Below are 22,238 nucleotides of genomic sequence, written 5' to 3'. Positions count from 1 at the left end.
CTGCGCCCGCCGGTGCCGGTGGGGCGCCGGGCCATGGCGGCGGCCGGCTGTGACACGTGTCCTTGGCAGAGGCCGCCGCCGCCGCGGGGGGGAGCGGGGCCGCCGGATGCCGCACCGGGCCCCGCGCCGCGCCCCAGCCTCCCCCTTCTCGTCGCCAAGATGGTGCCGGCGCCTCGGGCCTGCCCGCCTCCCCGGGACGGAGCCGGCAGCGGCAGCCGGCTGGGCCGCCCGCCCGCCTCGGCCTGGGGGCGAGGCCGGGCTCGGGCCTGTCGGGGCCGGCTGCTCCCGGGACGGCGCCGCGGCCTGCACCGGTCCCCCAGCCTTGTTTCCCCCCCGCCCCCGCTTCGGGCGCCCAGCGGCTCGGTCCCCGCCGCCGCGGAGCCCTGACCCCTGGTCCCGCTTTATGCTGGGGCCTGGCTGCCCCGGCCCCCCCGCCGGGCAGGGACCCTCCGCCCCGCCTGCGGGCCCAGTGCAGGCCGCGAGCCCCGGCGCGGGGGGGAGGGGGGGCAGGGGCCGCGGCGGCTCCTTACCCCCCGCCCTGGGATGGGACCTGCCGCGGGCACCGGGGGGGGGGGGGGGGGGGGGCAGCGCGGGCCCCGGGCGGGCTCCCCCCCGGCGGGGCCCGGGCTGATCTCTCTCTCCCCCCTCCCTCCTTTCTCAGTCAGTCGGATGAACGGTCTCTGCAGGCCCGCTCAGCCGGCCCAGGTTTTTCCCGCGGGGGGGTGAGTATCCTGCTCGCTCCCGGTTGTACCGGTGGGGGGGGGCTGGGGCTGTCCCCGGGTGTCCCCATCCCCCTGCTTTTTTGGGGGGGGGTTACTGGCACCAAGGCCGAGCTAAGATGGCCCAGGGCCTGTGCCCCGGGGCTGGGCAGGCCAGGACTGCCAGGCGGTGGGTGCCTCACTGAGCAGGAGGCTGGGGGGAGCACCGGGGGGTGCAGTGCAGACCCCACCACCAGCAGGACCTGTCCCCACGGGGGTTGTGGCTGAGGGGACCCCTCCCGTGCCAGGGTACAGCCCTGGGGGGGTGGTCAGGGCACCCTGGGGGTGCCGGTGGGAGATGCCTGGCAGTGCTGATGCAGCCGGGTATCAGATTATTGGAGACAGCGTGGCTGTCCCTCAGGTGTCCCTCACCGGGTGCCGGGGACCCCCTGCAGGGGTGCGGGGTGGGGGGCACCGCCTCTCCTTCCTGCCCCGGTGGCCTTTGCACTGGGGCGGGGAGAGTGGCACCGGCTGCCAAGTCCCTCCCGGCTATCCCAGGAGGGTGCCTGGGGCCGCCTCGGTGCCAGTGGTGGTGGGGGGCTGCGGGCTCCCCTGGGGCAGGGCAGCGGGCAGAAGTGTCGGTGGTGCGGGGGGGGGGACGCGGGAGCTGCTCCCTGCCCTCCCCAGTAGGCGTTTGTGGTGTGTGCTGGGGACCCGGCACCACCGGCAGGAACAGGTTTGGCCGGCCAGGGAAAACGCTTAGTAGGTCAGCTGGGGTGGAGCTGGGCACGACTGACGCCGGGGTGCCGCTGGCCCACCCAGCCCCCCGGAGCTGGTGATGGCCTGGGTGCTGGTGGTGGCAGGTCACGGGCACCGCTGCCTGCTTGTGTGGGTCTCCTGGCTGGGCTCTGTGGGGTGACCTCAGGGTGGGGGTCAGTCCTGCTGGTGGGCATGGCTGGGTTTGGGGCACGATGGGGGGGCTTTGCCTGGGCTGGGTGGCCTGGTGGTGCCCACCCTCTCCCTGTACCCCAGTGGTGCAGGAGGGGCGGCTGGGGGGTCTGTGCTCTGGTGTGATGCCGTCACGGCTGGTGTCTGACTTTATGCTGAGGGGTTGGAGATGCTCTGTTTTTGGGCCTGACATGGACAGGAGATAGATGCCTAGGTGCCGCCCGCCTCCATCTTATTCCCACTGTCCCTGTCCCCGCAGATAGCGAGGGGGTCCTTATGCACAACCCCATGAAATGAACAAAGCTCCACAGCCCACAGGAGGAGCCCCGACAGCCCCGCACCCTGCCCCTTCTCCCGGACTGCCGCAGGTAACTGGACCCTTCGGGATAGGGGGGACCCAACTTTGCCTCCCTGGTTTGTGCCAGGGGTGCTGGTGCGATCTCCTTCCCTCCCTGCCTCCCTCCAGCCGACGTTCCCACCCGGTCAGACGGCACCTGTGGTTTTTAACCCGGCACCGACCTCACAAATGAATACGCCTTCTCAGCCGCGCCAGGTAAGGGCTTTGCCCTGGGTTGGAGGGGGCGATGTGGGGGATCCAGCAGCTTTCTGCCTCCTGGCAGAACAGCCCCCACCGGTGTGGTGCCCAGGGGTGTGAGGAACCCTGTGGTGCCCCTTGGGGCTGGCCTGCGCCTGCGAGGGGGAGCATGCCTGTCATCCAGACCACAATTGCTGCCGGGGGACAGACACCTCTGACTGGGGATACCCACCGAGTGACTGCTCTTCTCTCCTTCCTCCCCTGCCCCAAACCTCCCTCTCCTCCTCTCTCAGTTTCCAGCAGGGCCTCGGGCTATTCACCAGCAGGTACTAACCCGCTTCCCCCTACCCTGCATGCCAAGCACCCTGCCCCAACACTGCACAGGAACGCCCACCCTGGGCATGAAGGGGCTGGGGAGCACGTGGGGACCCCAGAGCTGAGGGATGGGCTGGTCTGGGGAAAACTGGGGACACCCGCTCGACTTTGGGGAGTTTCCCCTGCCGTGTCTCCACAATTTCCTCCTTGCATGAAGCCTGCGGCATGTGGCTGTGCCTGTGCTAACCCTGGCCTAGGCTGCTGCTTCTGCCTGTGCCCTTCCTCATCCTCCTCTTCCTCTTCCTCCCCACTTTGTGGGTGTCTCCTAAAGCCCTGTGGTGCTGTGCAAGGCTCTGGACCTCCCATCAGCCCTCTTGTGAGGAGCTGCTGGGGGCAGATCTGGTGATGTCCTTGGCTGTGCCAGCTGGGAGCCCCTCAAACCCTACCCTACCCCTTGGTGGGCCCCTACAGGGGACCCCGGTGGACTTGGGATGTGGGCACCGAGCAAAGAGCTCTGCAGCCTCCTGTCCCCCCCTCTGCCAGCCACCCTGCATCCAAGCCCTGTCCCAATGCGGGTAACTCCTGTCTCTTTCCCCTTTTCCCTCTGTCTGCGTGCGCTTGCTAACAGGGAGGATTCAGGTCTCTTCAGGTAACGCTTTCTCCTTGCCCCGGGGTGCGTGCGCGGACCCTTCCTTGCCCACTCGCTGCTGGGCTTGAGCTGCTGCTCCCGGGGATGCTTTTGCCCGGCAAAGAAGCCGGGTTGGGATGAACGGCATGAGCCAGGGGAAAAATAGCCGGCTCCACATGCCCTGGCTGTCTGGCTCCAGCGTGGCTCAGGCACAGTGGGACTACAGGTCCCAGCATTCAATGCGAGCGCCGGGAACCGGTGCGAAGCACGCCGGGACCCGCTGCAGCCGAGCTGCGTGCGGCCGTGGCCGGCTCCGGGCACTGGAGCTACCGGCCCCCGTCGGGCTGGGAGGGGGCCGCACCGGGCATGAGCTGGGTTGGGTGGACCCAGGAGGCCCCGCAGGTGCGTGGGAACAGGATGATGCTGGGATGGGGGTCATCTTTGGGGAGGGGGGGGGGGGGAGGGGGGCTGCATCCCCGCAGGGGGGGTCTCCCTTCTCCCCATGCCCAGGCTGACTTTTTGGGGTGATGCGCACTGTCAGGCTGCTCCCCCTGATGCAAGGTGGGATGGGGGGTGCATGTGTCCCACCCTGGGTGTGTTGGTGCTGGGTGGGGGTGCTGGTGCTGTGGCCTGACGCTGTGCCCTGTCTCTCCCCAAGCATTTCTACCAGAACAGGGCGCAGCCTCCCGCCAGCGCGTCCCGTGTGCAGAGTAACACGACGGCCCGGCCCGGCCCCCCTGCCCATGTGTATCCTGCCGCTTCCCAGGTGATGATGATACCCTCCCAGATATCCTACACACCTTCCCAAGGAGCCTATTACATTCCCGGACAGGTGAGGGCCGTGCCCCGGGCTCTGCGGGAGGGGGCTGGGGTGGGCACTGATGGGGAGTGTTGCCCGGGGTTGAAGCCCAGGTCTGTTTTGGGAGGGTGGAAGGGGTCCCCAAGGCTCTGTGAGCACCCACTGATTTGAGCGGGGTGTTGCCTGGTTCTATAGAGAGGCAGCAGGCAGTGCTGGTTCCCTCCCCAGCAGCCCCCCGAGGTTCCTGGTGCCCATTTTGCCTGTGTCCTGCTCCCTGCCGCGGCACTCAGCTGGTTCACAGGCAGGTTTTGGGAGTATGTCAGTGGTTTGGGGGTACATCCATGCCCTGCGAGGGAGGTAACTGACTGTTATTCTTCTCCCCCGTTGCAGGGTCGCTCCACGTACGTTGTCCCAACCCAACAGTACCCGGTCCAGCCCAGTGCCCCCGGTTTTTACCCTGGAGCCAGCCCCACAGAATTCGGGACTTACGGTACAAACTGGGGGGTTGCTCTGCTCCCCTGTGCTCTTCCAGCCCCAGCACTCCCCACTTTTTTTGTTCCCCTGCCTCTGGCCTCCCTGTGTCCCTTCCTCCACCCTCCCCCGTGCTCAGGAGCTGAGCACAGACCCCTCTGCCTTTGCCAGCTCACTTTGCCGTCTCTATGACTCCATTACAGGCTGTTTTGGGGTGCAGGGTGTGTTGCCTGTCTCCCAGCCACACTGAGGGCTGTGCATCGTGTCCCACCGGTCCATCCACCCCCGCCCTTTTCCAAATCGGGGCCATTTAATATTTAACTCTCCTGGCGGAGGGCTGGGGCAGACTTTATCCCCTGCTCCCCCTCGCTCCCTGGCAAGCAGTTTTGTGCTTGCTGACGCCCCCCCTCAGCTCCCCGCTCCCCAGGGAGCCGAGGCTGGGGTGCCAGGGCCGCTCCGTGCCTGCCCTCTCCTGGCGCTGGGGAGCGGCGGTGTTAGCAGCCCCCCTCCTTCTTTCCCCCGCTCGCATGTGGCCACCCGGGCTGTGACTATATTTAGGCTTGGTCGGTCCCCGGAGGCCCGGCAGACACAGAAATGTGAGCCGAGGCCTCCGGCCCGGCCCCGGCACGGCAGCAAAGCATAACCGGGGCAGAGATGGGCTTCTCCTGAGCCAGGTACGTGCCCGTCTTCCCTCCCTCTTGTCCTGGGGCCCAGCTGGCCCCTCAGAAGACGGAGGTGGCCCCTGCCAGCGGCCAGCTCCCACACTTGGGTCAGGGCATGGTTGTTCCTTCGTGCCTGGCACTGGGGCATCCCCCGGGTGTCTCTGCGGTGTCCTGGGATGGGTTTACCCCCTGCCTCTGCTTCGAGGCTGCCACTGTTCCCAGCATCGCTGGCAGCAGCATGTCCCTTGCCCACAGGACTGAGTGGGTGGCCCAGCATGGCATGCCCCTTGGCGGGCCAGATGAGCCACCCCTCCTGGTCCCCAGGGCTGGGTAGCTCATGGTCTCCCTCCTTCACGCCGTGCCTGGCCCCTCCTGGGGTGTGAGGCCCAGCCGATGCCTCTGTGTCCCGCTCTGGGGAGAGGAGGGGTCTCCAGCTCAGGGACAGGGCTGTCCCTGATGCACCTTGGGGCGAGTTCCAGGCTCAGCACAGCTGGGAAGGCGCTGGAGCTGGAGGGGGCCAGGACCTAGCTGTGCCTGTCCCCCCTCCCATGTCCACATCCCTCTTGCGCTGCTCTGGGGGTGATGCTCACGGATGCTTGGGGAGGAGCAGAGTGCTTCTTGGGGGCTGTGCCAGCCTTGGATGGGGTCCAGCTCTGCCTCTGGCCCCCGTCATGGCTCCCTCCCCTGGGCTGTGCTTGCCGGGGCCTTGGACTGTGTGGGGAGCCCGAGCCCCCCGGCCTGGGTGTGAATGGAGGGTGCGGATGGGGCTGCCTGGTGCCGCCCTTGGGCTGGTGCCGGCCCCGGGGAGATAAGGGTGCCGGCAGGAAGGCGGCCGTGCTGTGCCGCCCGTGGAGCCGGGACGCCTGTATCCAGCATGGCCGAGTGTCCTGGCGAGGCTGTCGGTGGCATGGAGCCGGTGGGCATGGCAGGCGCCCGCGGGGCTCGGCTGGGCGTGGGGGTGGCGTGGGGACGCTCTGCTTCACGGGGAAGGAATTCGGTCAGGCCTGTCAGGCGGGTTGGGATGATCCGGGCCGGATGCGATGGGGGTTCATTGCAGAGCGGCACGGGCTCCCCAGGCTCCTGACAGACCCCTGCGTTTGGGGAATCGGGGTGTCCCCGGGATGGGATTGGAGGATCTGGGTTGGCCGGTCTGACGCTCTCTCCTCTCCTCCAGCGGGTGCTTATTACCCGGCGCAGGGGGTGCAGCAGTTCCCGGCGGGGGTCCCCACCGCCCAGGTCATAGTGAGCCAGCAGCCGCCGATCCCCCCAAAACGAGAACGCAAGACGGTAAGGAGCCATCCGCCTCCAGGAACCAGGGGGGTTCGCATGCAGGAGGGGGACAGTGCCAGCCCTGGGTGCCCACGGCGAGCAGGATGGGATGTGGTGCAGCATGCCAGGGAAGGGGGGGGGGGGGCAGCATGGGACCATTCCCCTCGACTTTCCCCAGGCTCGCGGGGGCTCAGCAAGGGGACTGGGGTGCGTGGCGGGTGCTGGCGACCTTGGCCGTCCCGGCGGGCGGCGTTGTGCTGAGTCACTGCTCCCGAGGGGGGGGGTGGGGGAGGTAGGGGTGCCGCGGCTGCCAACTGCTGTCTGCTCCCGGAGATGCCGGTGCTCGGAGGCCTCGAATGGGGCCTATTTATAGCGGGGAGCCGGGCGGCTGCCGGCATGGCCCCGTGCCGGGGGGCAGGGGGTGCCGCTGGGCTGGGGTGGGGGGAAGCTGGCATTTCCTCGGCAGAGAGACCTTGGTGCCTCTCAGGCTCTGCTCTTGCTGCCCTGGGAGTAGGTCACGTTTGGGGATGGGGAGAACAAGACCTTTGGCTGCACTATGTCCCCCACCGGTGTACCAGACCCACGTGTGTCTCCCACTCACCCTGCAGCAGAGTGTCCTGTGGTCCTGCTGCATCCATGGTGGACATGGAGCTGGTGATGCTGCAGGCGTATGGGCTGTGCCTGGGGTGCCACAGAGCTGGCCATGACCAGCCTTGGCACACAAAAGTCCCCTGTGCTGCCCCTGAGGCAAGGGGGCATCCCCGCAGCCCCTGTGCCAACGTGGTGATGCCTTGGTATCCTTCAACCCCTGGAGGTGGGCACTGGCCTGGGGACGTGGTGCTGGCTCCAGCTGCCTGGCACAATGGCTTGCGAGGCTCACCCTGCCCCATGCTGTCCCTGCCTGCCAGGCATTGGGACAGGACAGTGTGGGGTGCTGCGCCCCTTGGGGATGGGAGGTGTCACCTGCTGGTCCCAAGCTGTGCATAGCCAGGGTGGGCATAGGGCTGAATGGGCCTCTTTCCTCCTTCTCCCCTCGGATAAGTGAGTGTCCTTGGGGTGTTGGGCCCAGGGAAAGGGGGTGGCCTGTGTGCTGTGTCCCCTACCCTGCTGACAGCTTCCCTCTCTCTTCCCCAATCTGTGGACAGATCCGGATACGAGACCCTAACCAAGGTGGCAAAGACATCACTGAAGAAATCATGTCCGGTGCAAGGACCTCATCCACACCCACCCCTCCGCAGGTAAGGGGACTCCCCAACTGGGGCAGTGGGACATGCATGGGGCCCTGCTGAACTCTTTTTGCCCCCCATTCAGGCTGGAAGTGGTTTGGAGCCCCAGGCCAACGGAGAGACCCCCCATGTAGCAGTTATTGTCCGGCCAGGTAAGTGCCTGTGCAGGGGATGGCTGCTGCCAGGCTCCCTGTTGTTGGCGCTGCGGGATGGGAGATGCCAGCCCTGCTGTTCCTCAGTTCTCCTGGGGCCCGTGGGGTCAAATGCATTCTCTACATACCTAGGGACCAGTGTCCCCACGTTGGGTCCAGGAGGATTTGTGGGGGCTGTCTGCTCACCTCAGATGTCCCCTGGGTACCAGAGGACTCCTGTTGTCCCTGTCACCTGTTTGTGATATGGGTTGGCACATCTGTCTCTGCCCCTCCTGCAGATGGAGGGATCACGGGGAGGGGGGGCAGATGTGGAGTGAGTAGGGGATCGGAGAGCCCCTCCATTAATGCCACCCACCTTGCAGATGACCGCCCGAAGCCCGCGCTGGTGGTGAGCAAGCCCGTCTCCCTGGAGCCCAGCAAGTCGGCATCCCCATCGCCTCCCCCTCCCCTCATCCCCGAGGTGGAGCCTGTGGTGCTCTCGGCCGTGACGCTGGTGCCAATGGAGCCCCCCGTGGACACTAAAGCTGAGCTGGGCGAGGCGCCGCCCGACCCACACAAGACGTTTAGCGCCATCACTACAGTGCCAGGGCCTGTGGAGCTGCCCCTCGTGCCCGCGCCTGACATGGACACGGTGGCTGCGGAGGAGGAAGAGGAGGAGGAGGAGGTCGCCATTTCCCTCCCAGAGCCCACCTCACAGGCGCCTGTGCCCCCTGAGGTACCACCGGTGCCCGTTGTTCCCCCAATGCCAGCCGTGCCCCTGGTGCCGGCCGCGCCGTCGCCGCCGCCCGTTGTACCGCAGGCCCCCGAAGCGCCCGCCAAACCCGCCTCCCCCAGCCCCCCGCTGCCCCGGGAAGAGCCCTGCCCCGAGCCCGCCGCCGAGCCCGCTGCCGAGGCCAATGGGGTCTTAGAGGAGGTGCCCGAGCCGGTCCCTGAGGTGCCCGTGTGCCAGCCGGTGCCAGTGCCCGTGCCAGTGCCCACCTTGGACTCCCCCATCGCCCAGCCTGAAGAGCTGCCCCTGCCCAACGGTGTGGAGGGCACCGTCAAAACGGAGCCCAGCGAGGAACAGCCCGAGTCAGATGTCAGCCCCATCTCGGAGCCTGAGGAGCCGGCACAGCCTGGCACCCCTGCCTCCCCCCCAGTGGAGGAGGAGGAGGAGGAGGAGGAAGAGACCGAAGGCCCTGATGAGGCCCAGGAGCGGAGCTCCAGCCCGGCCCCTGCCCCTTCGCAGACCTCGGAGGCGACCGCACAAGGTTGGGGATGCTGGGCTGGGGCGTGCGGGGCTGCAGGGTGCCCCAGAGTGGGTGTTGGGTAATGTCGGGGAGGGAGGGTCACCTGGGTGCACTGCTAGGCAGGGGGGACGGGGTTAGGTGATCCAGGATGTGTGGGTATGGGGTTCTGGGGGACACACAAGGTGCCTGTGTATGGCAAGATTGGAGGAGATGTCTGGGGAGTGCATCATATGCACAAGCATGGGGTGGGTGTACGTGTGGGGGTGCCCTGGGTCATGGTGAATGGGTGCCATGAGAGAAATGTGTTTTATGTGATGCTTTTATGCGGGTGTGTAGGGTGGGTATATTGGGGTTGTACCTGAGGGCTGTCCCCAGCTGTTCTGGGGCATGGGGAGGTGGAAGGGTGGCAGGGGAGATGTAGAGCTGTAGCTGTGTGGGGCACCCTGCATAGTGGTATGCAAATACATAGGGGTGCCTGGGGAAAGCGAGGTGCCCTGGGGATGTGCTGGGGCAAAGATGATGTCTCTCTTTTTATTTTTTTTAAGCACCCTGGACTGGAGTGGGGGGGTTCCATAGGGGTACTGAGGGAAGGTGGGGGAGATGGGTACACAGGACGTGTTCATACGGAGCACACTGGGCCTGACATGGACATGGTGGCCGTGGAGGAGGAAGAGGAGGAGGAGGGTGGGCTACAGGAGGGTGACTTGGGGGCAGTTGTGCTTCTAGGGAGCACCTCTATATGAGGTGGTGTATAAAGGTGCCAGGTAGGGGAGTGTATATGGGAATACAGGGGTTACAGGGGTGTCCTCATAAGGGCTGCCCTGCAGAGGGGTGTGGGTGTCTGCAGGGATCCCATGAGGAGGATGGGGAATGCTGCGCTAGGGAAGAGGTGTGGATCGGGTGCTTTGGAGAGGCACATGGTAAATCGGGGTGCAGCGGATGGATGGTGAGAGGTGTGAGGTGCGTCTGTACATGCTGTTTTCTGGGATGCATGCTTAGGGAGTGGAGTGCCTTGTTGGGCTGTGTATAGGATCTGCAGGGCTGCAGATGCCTGGGTGGGTACATGCTGTCTTTGAGGATGGGGGCTATGCTGGAATGGCAGGAACATGTCCCCGTGGCTCCCTGTGGCTTCCCACAGCCCCATCCTGAAACTTGCCTGGTGTTACTGGGGCCTCACTGGTGACACGAGTTGGTTTCATGGTACATGGGGGACTGGCAGGGTTCCTGTCCCTAACCTCCCTGCCTCTCCTCCCAGTCGCCATGTCGGTGCCAAAGAAGAAGCGAAGGATGAAGGAGCTGAACAAGAAGGAGGCAGTAGGCGATTTGCTGGATGCCTTTAAAGAGGTGAGTGTCCCAGCAGTGTCCGCGGGTCACCCTGTGTCCTGCCTCCTTCTGTGATGAACTCTGCTTTGTGCCATCGTGTCTGGGCCACTGAAGCTCTGTGATGGTAATGAGGATCTGAGGGGGGGCAGACGCCAGGGTGCGGGGTAGAGGGGGTACGACCAGGCTCGCGTGGTGACTGCTGTCCCCATCCCTCCCAATGCAGTCTCAGATCAGTGACAGTGCCTCGGAGGCAGAGAACAAGCCCCCTGCATCCACCCCTGCCCGCGAAGCAGAGGACACAGCCCCCGCCCGTCCACAGGAAGAGTCGGAGGAGACGTGGGAGGAGAAGGAAGACAAACTGGCCCCAGAGAAGGGCAAGGCTGCTGACCAGAAGTACCGCTACAAGGAAGGTGAGCTGTGCCTTGACCCAGGCTTCTGCTGGGAGCCACCAGCTCTGGACCCAGTGGTGGGGAGTGGTGTGGTCCAGCTGTCATAAGTCTTATGCTCTCCTCCCATCTTGTCCCCAAGCCTGGCACAAGGTGGGGGACAGAGGCCCCAGCACGAGGGTCCTAGCAGGAGGCAGGGAGCTGGTGGCATCAGGCTTAGTGTCTAAGCAAGCAGTGCCATGCTCATGGTGTACCAGTCTGGGACAGCTCTATGGTTGTCTGTATCCCACCTCACTGGTCCCTTGGTGGGCCTGAACCTGCCACAGCTCAGGGTGGAGGGTACAGGACAGGCCACATCAGGGTCTCCTTCTTGCCCCTCACTGCAGAGCAATGGAAACCGCTGAACCCCGAGGAGAAGAAGCGATATGACAGAGAGTTCCTGCTGGGCTTCCAGTTCATCTTTGCCAGCATGCAGAAACCCGAGGGGCTGCCCCAGATCACAGACGTGGTGCTGGACAAGGTCGGTGCGGCCCTGGAAATTGGGGTAGTGTGGGTGGTGGCCAGGTGGGGGTCTGGCTCCTCTTTGTGCCTTGTCAAGGCAGGGCAGTGACTTACCTGCTGTGCTCGGGGTCTTGTTGCAGCATCTGCAACGAGCCTTGAGCCTGGGGTTGGTGTGTGGGGGCACCTCTGGGGCCTTCTTTCCAGTTCCTTGTCCCGGCGCTGAGGCTGGGGGATGGATCCGTCCCGCTCCTCTGCCCCCGGGCATCCTCAGCCGTGTGTACCTTCGCAGGCCAACAAGACCCCACTGCGGGCACTCGACCCCATCCGCCTCAGCGGCATGAACTGCAGCCCTGACTTCACCCCTTCCTTCGCCAATCTTGGCCGGCCCGTTATGGGCAACCGGGGCCTGGTGAGTATCTCCTTGCTTCACCCACGCTGTCCCCCTTCGCCTCTCCGTGATGATCAAGCCTTCGAGCCGCTGTGTCTGGGCCACTGATGTCCGTGATGGAGCTGAGGATCTGAGCAGGCAGATGGGGACACCCTGGAAGCCGGCCTGGCTGGTCCCAGAACAAAGAGCTGAGTTTCTTCTCCCCATGTCAGCCCTCAGGGTTGGGTCCGCGCCGCTCCCAGCAGAGCCAGAGGAAGGAGCCCCGCAAAATCATTGCCACTGTGTCCCTCAATGAGGATGTCAAGCTGAACAAGGCCGAGAAGGCCTGGAAACCCAGCAGCAAGCGTGCCTCTGAAGAGGAGGATCCTGAGAACATCAAGACGCAGGTGAGAGTTGGGGCAGGCGGGCAATGGGGGGGCAGTGGGGGGGTGTGCCTGGCTCTCGCTGACCCTGCTCTCCGCAGGAACTGCTCCGCCGTGTCCGCAGCATCCTCAACAAGCTGACACCCCAGATGTTCCAGCAACTGATGAAGCAGGTGATGGAATTGTCCATCGACACGGAGGAGCGGCTCAAGGGTGTCATCGACCTCGTCTTCGAGAAGGCCATCTCGGAGCCAAACTTCTCTGTTGCCTATGCTAACATGTGCCGTTGCCTTATGGGGGTGAGCAGAAGCTGGGGAGGTCTCCCACCAAGCTGGCAGGGGTTTGCCTGGGGGCCTTGGCTGAGCTCATCAGGGTGCAGGTCCTTCCATGTGGGGTGGGAAAGCTGGGGTGCGTGAATGGAGGACCAAGTCCAAAGTCTTAGCAGGGCATCATGAGGGTGTAGGGTGGCTTTTTCCTGGTTTGAGCAGTGCCTTGGCCTTAGCTGACCGGCTTTTGGGGGACACATGACTCACAGTCCTTGCCTGGGTTGCACCTCTTCCCGCAGCTCAAAGTGCCCACAACAGACAAGCCCACGGTGACTGTGAACTTCCGTAAGCTGCTGCTCAACCGCTGCCAGAAGGAGTTTGAGAAGGACAAGGACGATGATGAGATCTTTGAGAAGCGGCAGAAGGAGATGGACGATGCCAGTGCTGTGAGTTGGGGTGGGAGGCTGTGGCTGAGGGCTGGCATGGACATCCTCGGGGTGGCTCTGGGCCCTGAGCTGCCCTGCTGTGCCCTCCCTGCAGCCCGAGGAGAAGGCACGCATGAAGGATGAGCTGGAGGAGGCGCGGGACAAGGCCCGCCGGCGATCACTGGGCAACATCAAGTTCATTGGAGAGCTTTTCAAGCTGAAGATGTTGACAGAGGCCATCATGCACGACTGCGTGGTGAAGCTGCTCAAAAACCATGATGAGGAGTCTCTTGAGTGCCTTTGCCGCCTGCTTACCACCATTGGCAAGGACTTGGACTTTGAGAAGGCCAAGGTACCCCTTGCCCTGCCCTGCCTTGCTTTGCCCTACCCTTGCCTTTGGAAGGGATATGACCGTGACTCTGTCCCTCTATAGCCCAGGATGGACCAGTATTTCAATCAGATGGAGAAAATCATCAAAGAGAAGAAGACATCATCCCGAATCCGTTTCATGCTGCAAGATGTGATTGACCTCAGACGGGTAAGGCGTGCAGCCTGCTATTGCCTGGGGACTGTCCTCTGTCCCCTGCTTGGTCCCATGGAGCTGCTGGCCTGTGTTCTACAAGTGCTAGCAGTCCATGTGTCCCCGGGAGGAGAGAGGTGGGTATATAAGTTGTGGCCAGCCCCAGAGACACCATGCTAGCCCACAGCCCTTGGTTAGCATGGTAGTGGTAGTGGGCACACAGTAACCAGCGGCTGTTTAATGCAGGGGGGCTCCAGAAACTGAGCCCTTTTGTGCCAAAAGCTGCCACAGCACTGTGATGTGATGGGGAGCTGTGATGGTGGAGGCAGGAGACCAGCCTGAGGCTTTTGAGGGTGGGATGGCTGGGAAGGGGGAATGTCTCTGCCTCCATCCTCCAGCCGGCTCAGTGCCCTCTTCCCTCCTTCCCTGCCCTCTGCAGAATAGCTGGGTGCCGCGGCGAGGAGACCAAGGCCCCAAAACCATCGACCAGATCCACAAGGAAGCAGAGATGGAGGAGCATCGGGAACACATCAAAGTGCAGCAGCTCATGTCGAAGGACAAGAGGAGAGGACCTCCCGGGCCATCCTCCAGTGGTGAGTGTCTGGGCTCGGGCACTGGAGGCTGCCAGGGGTGGGTTGCTCCTGCTGGGCACCGCTCAAGGCCAGGCTGTGCTTTATGTCTGTCCCCCTTGTGCCCAGGTGGACGTGGAAGCCTGGTTGCAGACGATGGCTGGAACACGGTGCCCATCAGCAAGGGCAACCGACCCATCGACACCAGCCGGCTAACGAAGATCACCAAGGTGAGGCTGGGGGTGCAGCGTGGGCAGCTGAGCCAGCTGCTTGGCTTGGATCTTGCTTTGGTGTGGGGTTCAGAGCTGACTCTGTCTCTCCACCTGCAGCCTGGATCCATTGACTCCAACAACCAGCTCTTTGCGCCGGGCGGGCGGCTGAGCTGGGGCAAAGGCAGCAGCGGAGGGTCTGGTGCGAAGCCTGCAGATTCAGGTAGGCAGCATGGGGCTGGCTGAGTGCTGTTGGACAAGGCAGGAGGAGGGAGATCCTTTCCTTGGTGGTTCCTGTACTGGGGAGGTGCCGAACTCTGAGATTCCCCTCTTTTCACACCCAGCATCTGATTCAGGGCGACCAGCCACGAGCACCTTGAACCGCTTCTCAGCGCTCCAGCAGTCGACCCCCGCCGAGAGCCTGGAGTCCCGTCGTGTGGTACAGAGGTGAGGGGCCCAGCCCTGCCTTGGTGTGTGGGCGTGTTGGTCTGGAGCCCAGGGAGGAACCCCCCAAATCAGGCAGTGGTTGGTCAATACATAGGCGAACATATGGTGTCTGGGCTGGAATAATTCCCTGTGGCAGGATGGGGCCCTGGGGGGGCACTTGGTGTTGGTGGTGGGTCCTTGCAGCAAAGATGACTGATCCCACCCTGGGCTTCTTTCCCACCATTTGGCTCTTGGGGGACCACACCTGGGTGTTGGGTCTGGTCTGAGGGTCCCGGGACTAGATGGACATTGATGGGCTAGAGGGAGACCTGGACCATGAAGTCCCCAAGGAGCATTGGAGTTGGGTGTGTTCAAAAGAAGAGGAAAATAAAGGGGAATTCCCCACAGTATGCAGCAGGGGGAAGATGTGGGCAGGATGGGGCCAGGCTGTGCTCAGCCATGCCAAGGGCAGGAGTTGGAACAGGGGAGAAACAGGGAAAAGTGTTTTCCCTTGAGGGTGGTCGAGTGCTAGAAGAAACCCTGGCAAGGGCTGGGATTGGAATTGGACAGCTTGCCTTGCAAAACTCTGCAGTTTGGGATCAGAGACGGTGGAAACATGCTCTTCACACTGTGTCTGTCCTCCTCCCACCCAGGAGCAGCTCCAGCCGTGACAGGTCAGAGAAGGCTGGAGACAGAGGGGACCGGGAGTCACGTTCGGAGAAGGGCAGCGACCGCCTGGAGCGTCCTGACCGGGGGGAGCGGGCAGACAGGAACAGGTCAGCCCTCACCAAGAGGAGCTTCAGCAAAGAGCCAGAGGACAGGAGCCGAGAACGAGAGAAGCAGGGTGGCCCCGAGGCCGTGCGCAAGGCTGCTAGCATGACGGAGGAACGGGACAGGAGCCGAGAGACCAGTGAGCTGGGGAGAAGTGGTGTCCTGGGGGTCTGGTAGCAGCCTGGGGCTCCACCTGTCCCAGGCGGTGCCTCATCCTTGCTCTTTTCTCGCAGTTAAGCAAGAGCCAGTGCCTCCCACAGCATCCCCCAAGCCCACGCTGTCAGATGAGGAACTAGAGAAGAAATCCAAGGCGATCATAGAGGAATACCTGCACATCAATGACATGAAGGTGAGAGGAAGGAGGATGGCCAGGCACAGCACCGCATGGCTGCCATAACATACCATCTGCCTCCCTGGGCAGTAGCGCTGTTGGACAGGGTGCCAGCAGGGCCTGGATGAGGAAGGGGGAAGCCGGGGCTGGCCGTGGGGCAGTACTGACCTCCCTTTCCCCCACAGGAGGCCCTGCAGTGCGTGCAGGAGCTGGGCAGCCCCTCCTCGCTCTACATCTTCGTGCAGAATGGCATCGAGTCCACGCTGGAGAGGAGCACCATCTCCCGTGAGCACATGGGGGTCCTGCTGTGCCAGTTGGTGAAGGCGGGCACGCTCTCCAAGGAGCAGTACTACAAAGGGTGAGGGGCCGGGGCAGCCTGGCCCCAAGCTGGGGCCTGCCTTGAGCAGGGCTCATCACTGAGACCTCCTGAGGTCCCTTCCAGCCAAGAGCATGGGGGCTGCTGGATCCCAATGGCTGCTATCCGCCCTGCAGGTTGCGGGAGATCCTGGAAATCGCGGAAGACATGGAGATCGACATCCCCCACATCTGGCTGTACCTAGCTGAGCTCATCACCCCTATCCTGCAAGAGGAAGGCATCCCCATGGAGGAGCTATTCAGGTGAGGGCCGTGCCCCTCCATGGGGCTGCCACGAGGTCCCAGGGAGGCTCCTGGGAGCAGGTAGTTCAACCAGGTCTCTGGTGCCCCGCAGGGAGATAACGAAGCCCCTGGTGCCCATTGGGAAGGCCACTACGCTGCTGGTCGAGGTGCTGGGCTTGTTGTGCAAGGGCATGGTAAGTGCATGGGGCTCATGTAGCTGCTGGCCACTGCCTTGGGGTCTGGTGGCCTGCTTGGGGGGGCAGGTTGGCATGCGGGGATTGAACCACTCTGCCACCAGAGGGGATGGTAGGGGGCATCCCTTGCTGTGTCTGGGTCACGGGGGTGGCATGGCCAAGCCACAGTATCCCCCTTTCTGGAGACTGAAGGGCATGGAGTGCTGACTGTCCATCTGTCCTGCAGAGCCAGAAGACCGCAGGCAAGCTGTGGCGGGATGGGGGCCTGAGCTGGAAGGAATTCCTGCCTGAGGACCAGGATGTCAATAAATTTGTCACAGAGCAGGTGGGAGTTCAGCAGTGGTGAGGGGCACAAATGAGCTGGGGGGGGACCTTGGTGGGTCCTGCTGCCAGGGCTGTGGTGTTCCCCTGTGCTGCCTTTAACAGCTTGTCTCTGCTCACTCCCCCAGAAATTGGAGTACACAATGGGGGACAGCTCGGACACGCCAAGCCGCAAGGAGCTGACCTCGGAGGAGCTGTGCAAGCAAATGGACAAACTTCTGAAGGAGAGCCCGAACAACCAAAGAATATATGACTGGATCGAGGTGAGGGTGTGGGCGCAGTGGGTCTGGGGGCTCCCTCCCCACTCCCTCCCCAGCTCACAGCCCCTTTACCTTCCCTCCTCCAGGCCAACCTGAGTGAGCAGCAGGTCTCATCCAACACATTTATCAGGGCCCTGATGACATCCGTGTGCCACTCGGCCATCGTCTGTGAGTACCAGGGTGATGTGTGTGGGGGGGTCCCTATGCCCACACTGCCCCCCCTCTCACACCCCATCTTCTGCAGTTGAGAACCCCTATCGCGTGGATGCCCTCGTCATCCGTAACCAAGCCAAGCTGCTGCAGAAGTACCTGCGAGACGAGCAGAAAGAGCTCCAGGCACTCTATGCCCTGCAAGCCTTGGTGGTGAAGTTGGACCAGCCTCCCAGTGAGTGTCGTGGGATGGGTGGGCTGAGGAGAGGGGTGACAGGTGCATCCCCAACCCAGCAGGGTGGCTGGTGGCTGGGGATTGTCAGGGACCCCCTTTTTTCCCCCCCTAGACCTGTTGCGGATGTTCTTTGACGCCCTCTACGATGAGGACGTCATCAAGGAGGAGGCTTTCTACAAGTGGGAGTCCAGCAAGGACCCAGCCGAGCAGCAGGGCAAAGGAGTGGCTCTCAAATCAGTGACAGCCTTTTTCACCTGGCTCCGGGAAGCCGAGGACGAGTCGGACAACAACTGAACAGCAGTGAGGAGGAGGAGGAGGAAGGGGGGAAGAGAGAGTGGGGCACCCTGGGGAACGACTCCATCCCCTCCCACCCCTGGCCCCCCTGGACTTGCTGATGCCGGGGCCGAGGGACATGCTGTGCCCCCTTGCAGCCCTCCTCTCTCTTTTCAGTTTCTCCTCTTCTCCCTCCTCCCCCTCTCCCGGTTCTGTTTGCGAGGCCTGTACTAGTTTGTCACGATGATAATAAACGGATGCTGGCAGAGGCGGCCCTTCTCCCAGCGCAGGCACACCGGGTCTCTGGGAGCTGGGCAGAGCACCCCCAGACTCATGTCATGGGGAGGGGGGACAGGATGGGGACATACCTCTCCCCTCCTCTCCCTCCTCCTCTTCCTTCTCCCCACTTCTTGCTGAAATATAGAGAGATTATATATATATAAACTTATTAAATTTGGTTTGGGGACAGGAGCGTGATTTCTCCCCCTCCCCTGTCCTCTCTCTATTCCTCCATCACTGCCTGGACCCCCCCTCTATGTTTTTTTATTTTAAATATAAATCATTCCCCCCCAGCTCCTGCTCTGACACCTGGGGAGGGTGCCGGGGAGGAGGGGGGGTGACCCCTTCTCTCTGGGCCAGGCTGAGTTTCCTCCTTCCCCCCTCCCCAAAGCCCCCATCCTTCTCCCAAACGTTTAAGGCCACAATTGGGCAAGTGACAGGGCGGCCCCCCCATCCGCGTCCCCTGTATTTATAGAGCGCCGGATGTGACGAGCCGCACGTGTAATTATTAAAACAAGGATTCAATTACTGGTCACGTGAATTTGTAAATAATTTTTTTTTGCTTTTTTTTTTTTTCTTTATGGAGTATTTAATTGAAGATTTAAAGGCATCTTTTCACCTTAAAACTGGAAATAAAAGAACATTGCTAAATAATGCCCCGTGTGCCGCTGTTGCCGCCCCCTGTCCCATGACCCTTGTGCCTGGGCTGGCATGGGGCTGCCAGCCTAGAGCCCACGCAGGGGCCAGCGTCCCCTGGCACCCCAAGGCAGACAGTAGGTACCCCCCCACATCCTGGGGCTGGGAGGGAGGCAAGGGGGTCGGATGTGCCTGGAGCCAAACCCCCTAGGACCCCCATCGCCAGCTCTGCTTGGTACAGGGTGTCCCGTGGTGGAGCGGCAGCCCTGCCAGCACCATGGCTGCGGAGCAGAGCTCCAATGTCTCCAAGTGTCCCTTTTCCTGCGGACACAGAAGTGGCAGGACCTGTGTGGTTTCCTTGGGGTCTGGGATGGGAGATGTGATCTGGGCTTCCCCCCCCCCTAATCTTCTCTCTTGGGGGGAGCTGCCTTGTCTTGCAGGTGGGGTGGAGATGGAGCAAGCCTGGGCTGCCCCCTGCCCTGATGGGGCTCCCCTGTGGGCATGTCCTTTCTGGGGACAGAGGTGAAGGTGGGTTGGCCCCCCCTTGGGGCTGGGCTGATCTTTGGTGCGTTGGGCTGCCTCTTGCTGAGTCACCCTGGCCATGGCCCAGAGGGTACAGAATAATTAACCAGAGGCTGTTCCCCAGATTAGAGGCTGATCTGTCTGAGCTGCAGCCCTGGCAGCACTAATGCTGGGAAGCAGTTGGCAGGGAAAGGCCAGCAGGGCCTAGCGGGGGGTACTGGCCAGGAGCTCCCCCTGAGTAAAGAGGGAGGCCTTTGGGCTGCTTCGGTACCCTGCTTGCCAAGGGGGAGGGTGGCACCCTAGCAATGCCCTCCTGTGCCCCTCTGTGCCAGGGAAAAGGGTACCACAGCATGAATTGCCATCAGTAGGTTTCAGAATGAACAGGTATCTTTGGCCGAAGGTTCACCCCTCAAGCCTGGCCTGGATCTCCTACAGGGGGTGGTTGGCTGTGGTGCCATCAGGTGTGATGTCCTAAAGCCTGCACCCACTTGCCCCAACCCCAGCTCCAGCAAGGGGGAACCCTCAGCCACCTCTCACAGGCTCTCTGCTCCCTCCGGCGCCACCAGCCCCTCTGTGCGGGGGGGTGGGGGGAGCAGGCAGGGCTAGAGCCCCCCTTTTGTGGGCAGGCCTGGGGCTCAGGGGTGCTGTGTTGCCGGAGGGTCCCTGTCCCCTGCCCCCCCCCCTCCCCCGGGGCTCTCACGGGGGTGTCGGGGGGGCGGGGCTGAGCGGGGCGGCGCTGTCCGCGGTGCTGGCACGGCGCTCTCCGCGGTGCCCGGCCTTCCTCTCCTCCTCCTCCTCCTCAGCCCCCTCCTCTTCCTTCGTCCATCCTCCTCCTCCCCTCCGCGCCCCCCTCCTCTTCCTCCATCCCCCTCTTCCTCTTCCTTCAGCCCCCCTCTTCCTTCCTCCTCCCCGGCTGCCTTCATCCCCCTTCTCCTCTCTCTCCCCACCTCCCCTTTCCTCCCAGTTTCCCTCTCCCCCATCCTCCCCTTCCTTCCTCCCTCCTCCTCCTCCTCCTCCTTCATCCTCCTCTTCCCTAGGCTTCATCTCGCCCTTCCTCCTCCTCTCTCCGTCTTCTCATCCTCCTCCCCTTCCTCCCCATCTCCCTCCTCCCCCTCTCCCTCCTCTTCCTCCCCCAGCAGTGACGTCTCTGGACGTGCTGCTCCCCGGCCCGGCGCAGCCACCGTTCGGGGTTCCCGCACCGCGGCCCGGTCCGGCCCGGCCCGGTAGCACCCTCCGGGGAAGGGGGGGCGCGGGCGCTGCCCGGGGCCGCCCATGCGGCCGGGGAGCGATGCGGGCGGCGCGGAGCCGGCGGTAGTGCCCGCACCGGGGCCCCCCCGGGAGCATGGGCTGCATCGGCTCCAAAACCACCATCGGTGGGTGAGCGGCACTGGGCTGGGACCGGGGAGGGCGGGTGGAGTGGTATTTGGGGCCTTGTGTTGGGGGGTCGGAGGGTATGGAGGGTGTAGGGGCGGGGGGGGCTTGGGGATGTGAAGTGTAGGGGGGCTGCGGAGGCTGTAAGGGAGGCTGCTGGGGGGGAATGGGGGTGATGCGATGAGGGTGTTGGGGGCTTACGGGGGTGGGGAATATGGGAAGGTGGGGGGTGGGGGGGCTGCTATGGGGGATCTGAGGGAGTCTGGGGGGGCGGTGTATGGGGTGGTTTATGGGGATTAGGAGGCTGCGGAGGCTGGGGGATATAGGGAGGTGGGCACAGAGGAGTGGAGTGCTGAAGGATGGGGGGGGTACAGGGTGATTGGTGGCTCTAGAGGACTCGGGATACCTATCGGGGGATGGGGGCTGTAGGCAGATGGGGGTTTGGGGCCTGGGGATGCTGCTGTGGGGCTGTTGGGTGGCCTGGGGGGTGCAGGAAGATATGGGGGTGAGGATTTATAGATGTTGGGGGGATTGGGTGGGCTGGGGTGCAGCTTCGGGGGAGCTGGTGGGTGATATTGGGGGTGCAGAGAGCTGGGAAGGGGGCGTGGGACTGGGGTGCTGTTCAGAGGCCTGGGAGAGTGTGGGGGTGCTATGAGGGGGATGGAGGTATTTGGGGGGGCTGTTGGAGGGGCTATGGGGGCTGGCAGAGGTGTGCTGCAGGGTGTGGGGTGCCACAAGGATGCTGTGGGGGTGCTGCAGATGTCCTGGGGGTGCTGCAAGAGGGATGGGGGTGATGGGGGCTGTGGCTGTGATCCAAAGATATTCTGGGGGCTGGGGCGGTCTGAGGGTGTTGCAGACATGCTGGGAGGGGGCACTGGGGGTGTTGTTGCCAGGGGGATAGGAGTGTTGATGCTGGGGCATTACCACAGGGTACCCCTGCCCACAGTTGGGGTGGGGGCGATGCCAGGAGCCAGGGGCTACCCTAGGATAGGGGGTGGAGGGAGCACTGTTAGGTCCTCCATATCCCACCTCACAGCTGGTTTATATCAGCCGGGCCCACCTTGGTGCTGGGGGATGAGGCTTCTTGGGGACATTCTGACCTGGCCCACTGGGGGGCTGGCCTGGCCTGGGGACCCTCCTTGGCCCTGGTGCTTGGGAGACAGTGCACAAGGGGGTGGGAACCCATCCGTTTGGGGTGCTGGTGCAAGGAGGTCGGACTGTTGGGGTGTAGGATGGGTGCAGGTGCTTTTATCACCCCCATCCTTTTTTGCTCCTTTCCCTCCTGCCCCAGAGATAGAGAACTGGGCAGGGGGATTGTGGAGATGGTGGAGGAGCGCCAGCCCCCTGCAGCATGGCCCAGTGCCGCCTCCCTCCATGCACCCAGTGCCTGGCCCAGTCCATCCCCCCTAAGCCTGGTCCAGCTGCCCCCACCCCTCCCAAAACAACTGCCAAGCCGGGACAGGTGCCTGGTCCCCGGTGCCAGGTTGGGGCAGCGTGTTACCGCTGACACAGGCAGAAGAGTTGCCCGGGCATGAGTCACCCATGCCGCAGCACCCAGCTGCTCTAGAGCAGCCCTGCAATGAGTTGTGTTTGGTCTCAGACTGGGCAAGAAGCTGCTGCCCCAGGGTGGGGTGCTGCTGGGGAGATGGAGATGCTGATGGATCCCCGGCTCTTCCCGCAGTGGCTGTGGACACGACGCTGTGCGTGGAGTGGAAGGAGGTGAAAGCGCTGTCACCGCTGAGTGCCGCCCGCCCGCTGCCCCGCCTGGCACGCCAGGCCTCCTTCGACAGCCAGGACTTCCTCCAGGTACCACCGAGCCCAGCTCTGCCGGCCAGGCTGCCCGTGTGCCGGTACACCATGGTGGGACACCCGTTCTGGCCGTGGCCAGGGGCGCGATGGGCTCCGCTGCCTGTCACCCTGCTGCCCGCCCGGCACTGCCAGCTCGCAGCCGGCTCCGGGGCTGCTCTGACGTCAGCCGTGAGCCGGGCTGT

General features: G+C 63.6%; 1 protein-coding gene across 5 annotated transcripts; it reads left to right on the top strand.

Moving 5' to 3' along the window:
• The first annotated feature begins 666 nt into the window (after window positions 1-666).
• EIF4G1 (eukaryotic translation initiation factor 4 gamma 1) lies at window positions 667-18,366 on the top strand. Of its 5 annotated transcripts, none has more exons than XM_082486911.1 (34): window positions 667-722; window positions 1,906-2,014; window positions 2,113-2,199; window positions 2,475-2,507; window positions 3,783-3,956; window positions 4,314-4,413; window positions 6,231-6,343; window positions 7,471-7,563; window positions 7,637-7,703; window positions 8,066-8,953; window positions 9,760-9,852; window positions 10,188-10,276; window positions 10,479-10,665; window positions 11,028-11,161; window positions 11,432-11,551; window positions 11,743-11,916; window positions 11,994-12,191; window positions 12,458-12,604; window positions 12,699-12,935; window positions 13,017-13,121; window positions 13,543-13,696; window positions 13,802-13,902; window positions 14,002-14,104; window positions 14,226-14,328; window positions 14,961-15,217; window positions 15,312-15,427; window positions 15,595-15,767; window positions 15,902-16,027; window positions 16,119-16,200; window positions 16,427-16,525; window positions 16,650-16,784; window positions 16,868-16,949; window positions 17,026-17,166; window positions 17,279-18,366. In XM_082486911.1, the coding sequence occupies exons 2-34, from the start codon at window positions 1,940-1,942 to the stop codon at window positions 17,458-17,460; spliced, it is 4,968 nt and encodes a 1,655-aa protein (XP_082343037.1). In that variant the 5' UTR covers window positions 667-722; window positions 1,906-1,939; the 3' UTR covers window positions 17,461-18,366. The 5 variants fall into 5 exon arrangements, with proteins under 5 accessions (XP_082343037.1, XP_082343036.1, XP_082343035.1 ...); XM_082486910.1 differs by having other exon boundaries at window positions 11,414-11,551; window positions 14,238-14,328; XM_082486909.1 differs by having other exon boundaries at window positions 11,414-11,551.
• The last annotated feature ends 3,872 nt before the right edge of the window (window positions 18,367-22,238 follow it).

This window comes from Vanellus vanellus (assembly GCF_965231255.1).
Source record: "Vanellus vanellus genome assembly, chromosome: 8".
In the NCBI taxonomy this organism is placed as follows: Eukaryota; Metazoa; Chordata; class Aves; order Charadriiformes; family Charadriidae; genus Vanellus; species Vanellus vanellus.
The sequence above is the reverse complement of the archived record's forward strand: the minus strand, read 5'-3'. Positions and strand labels throughout refer to the sequence as shown.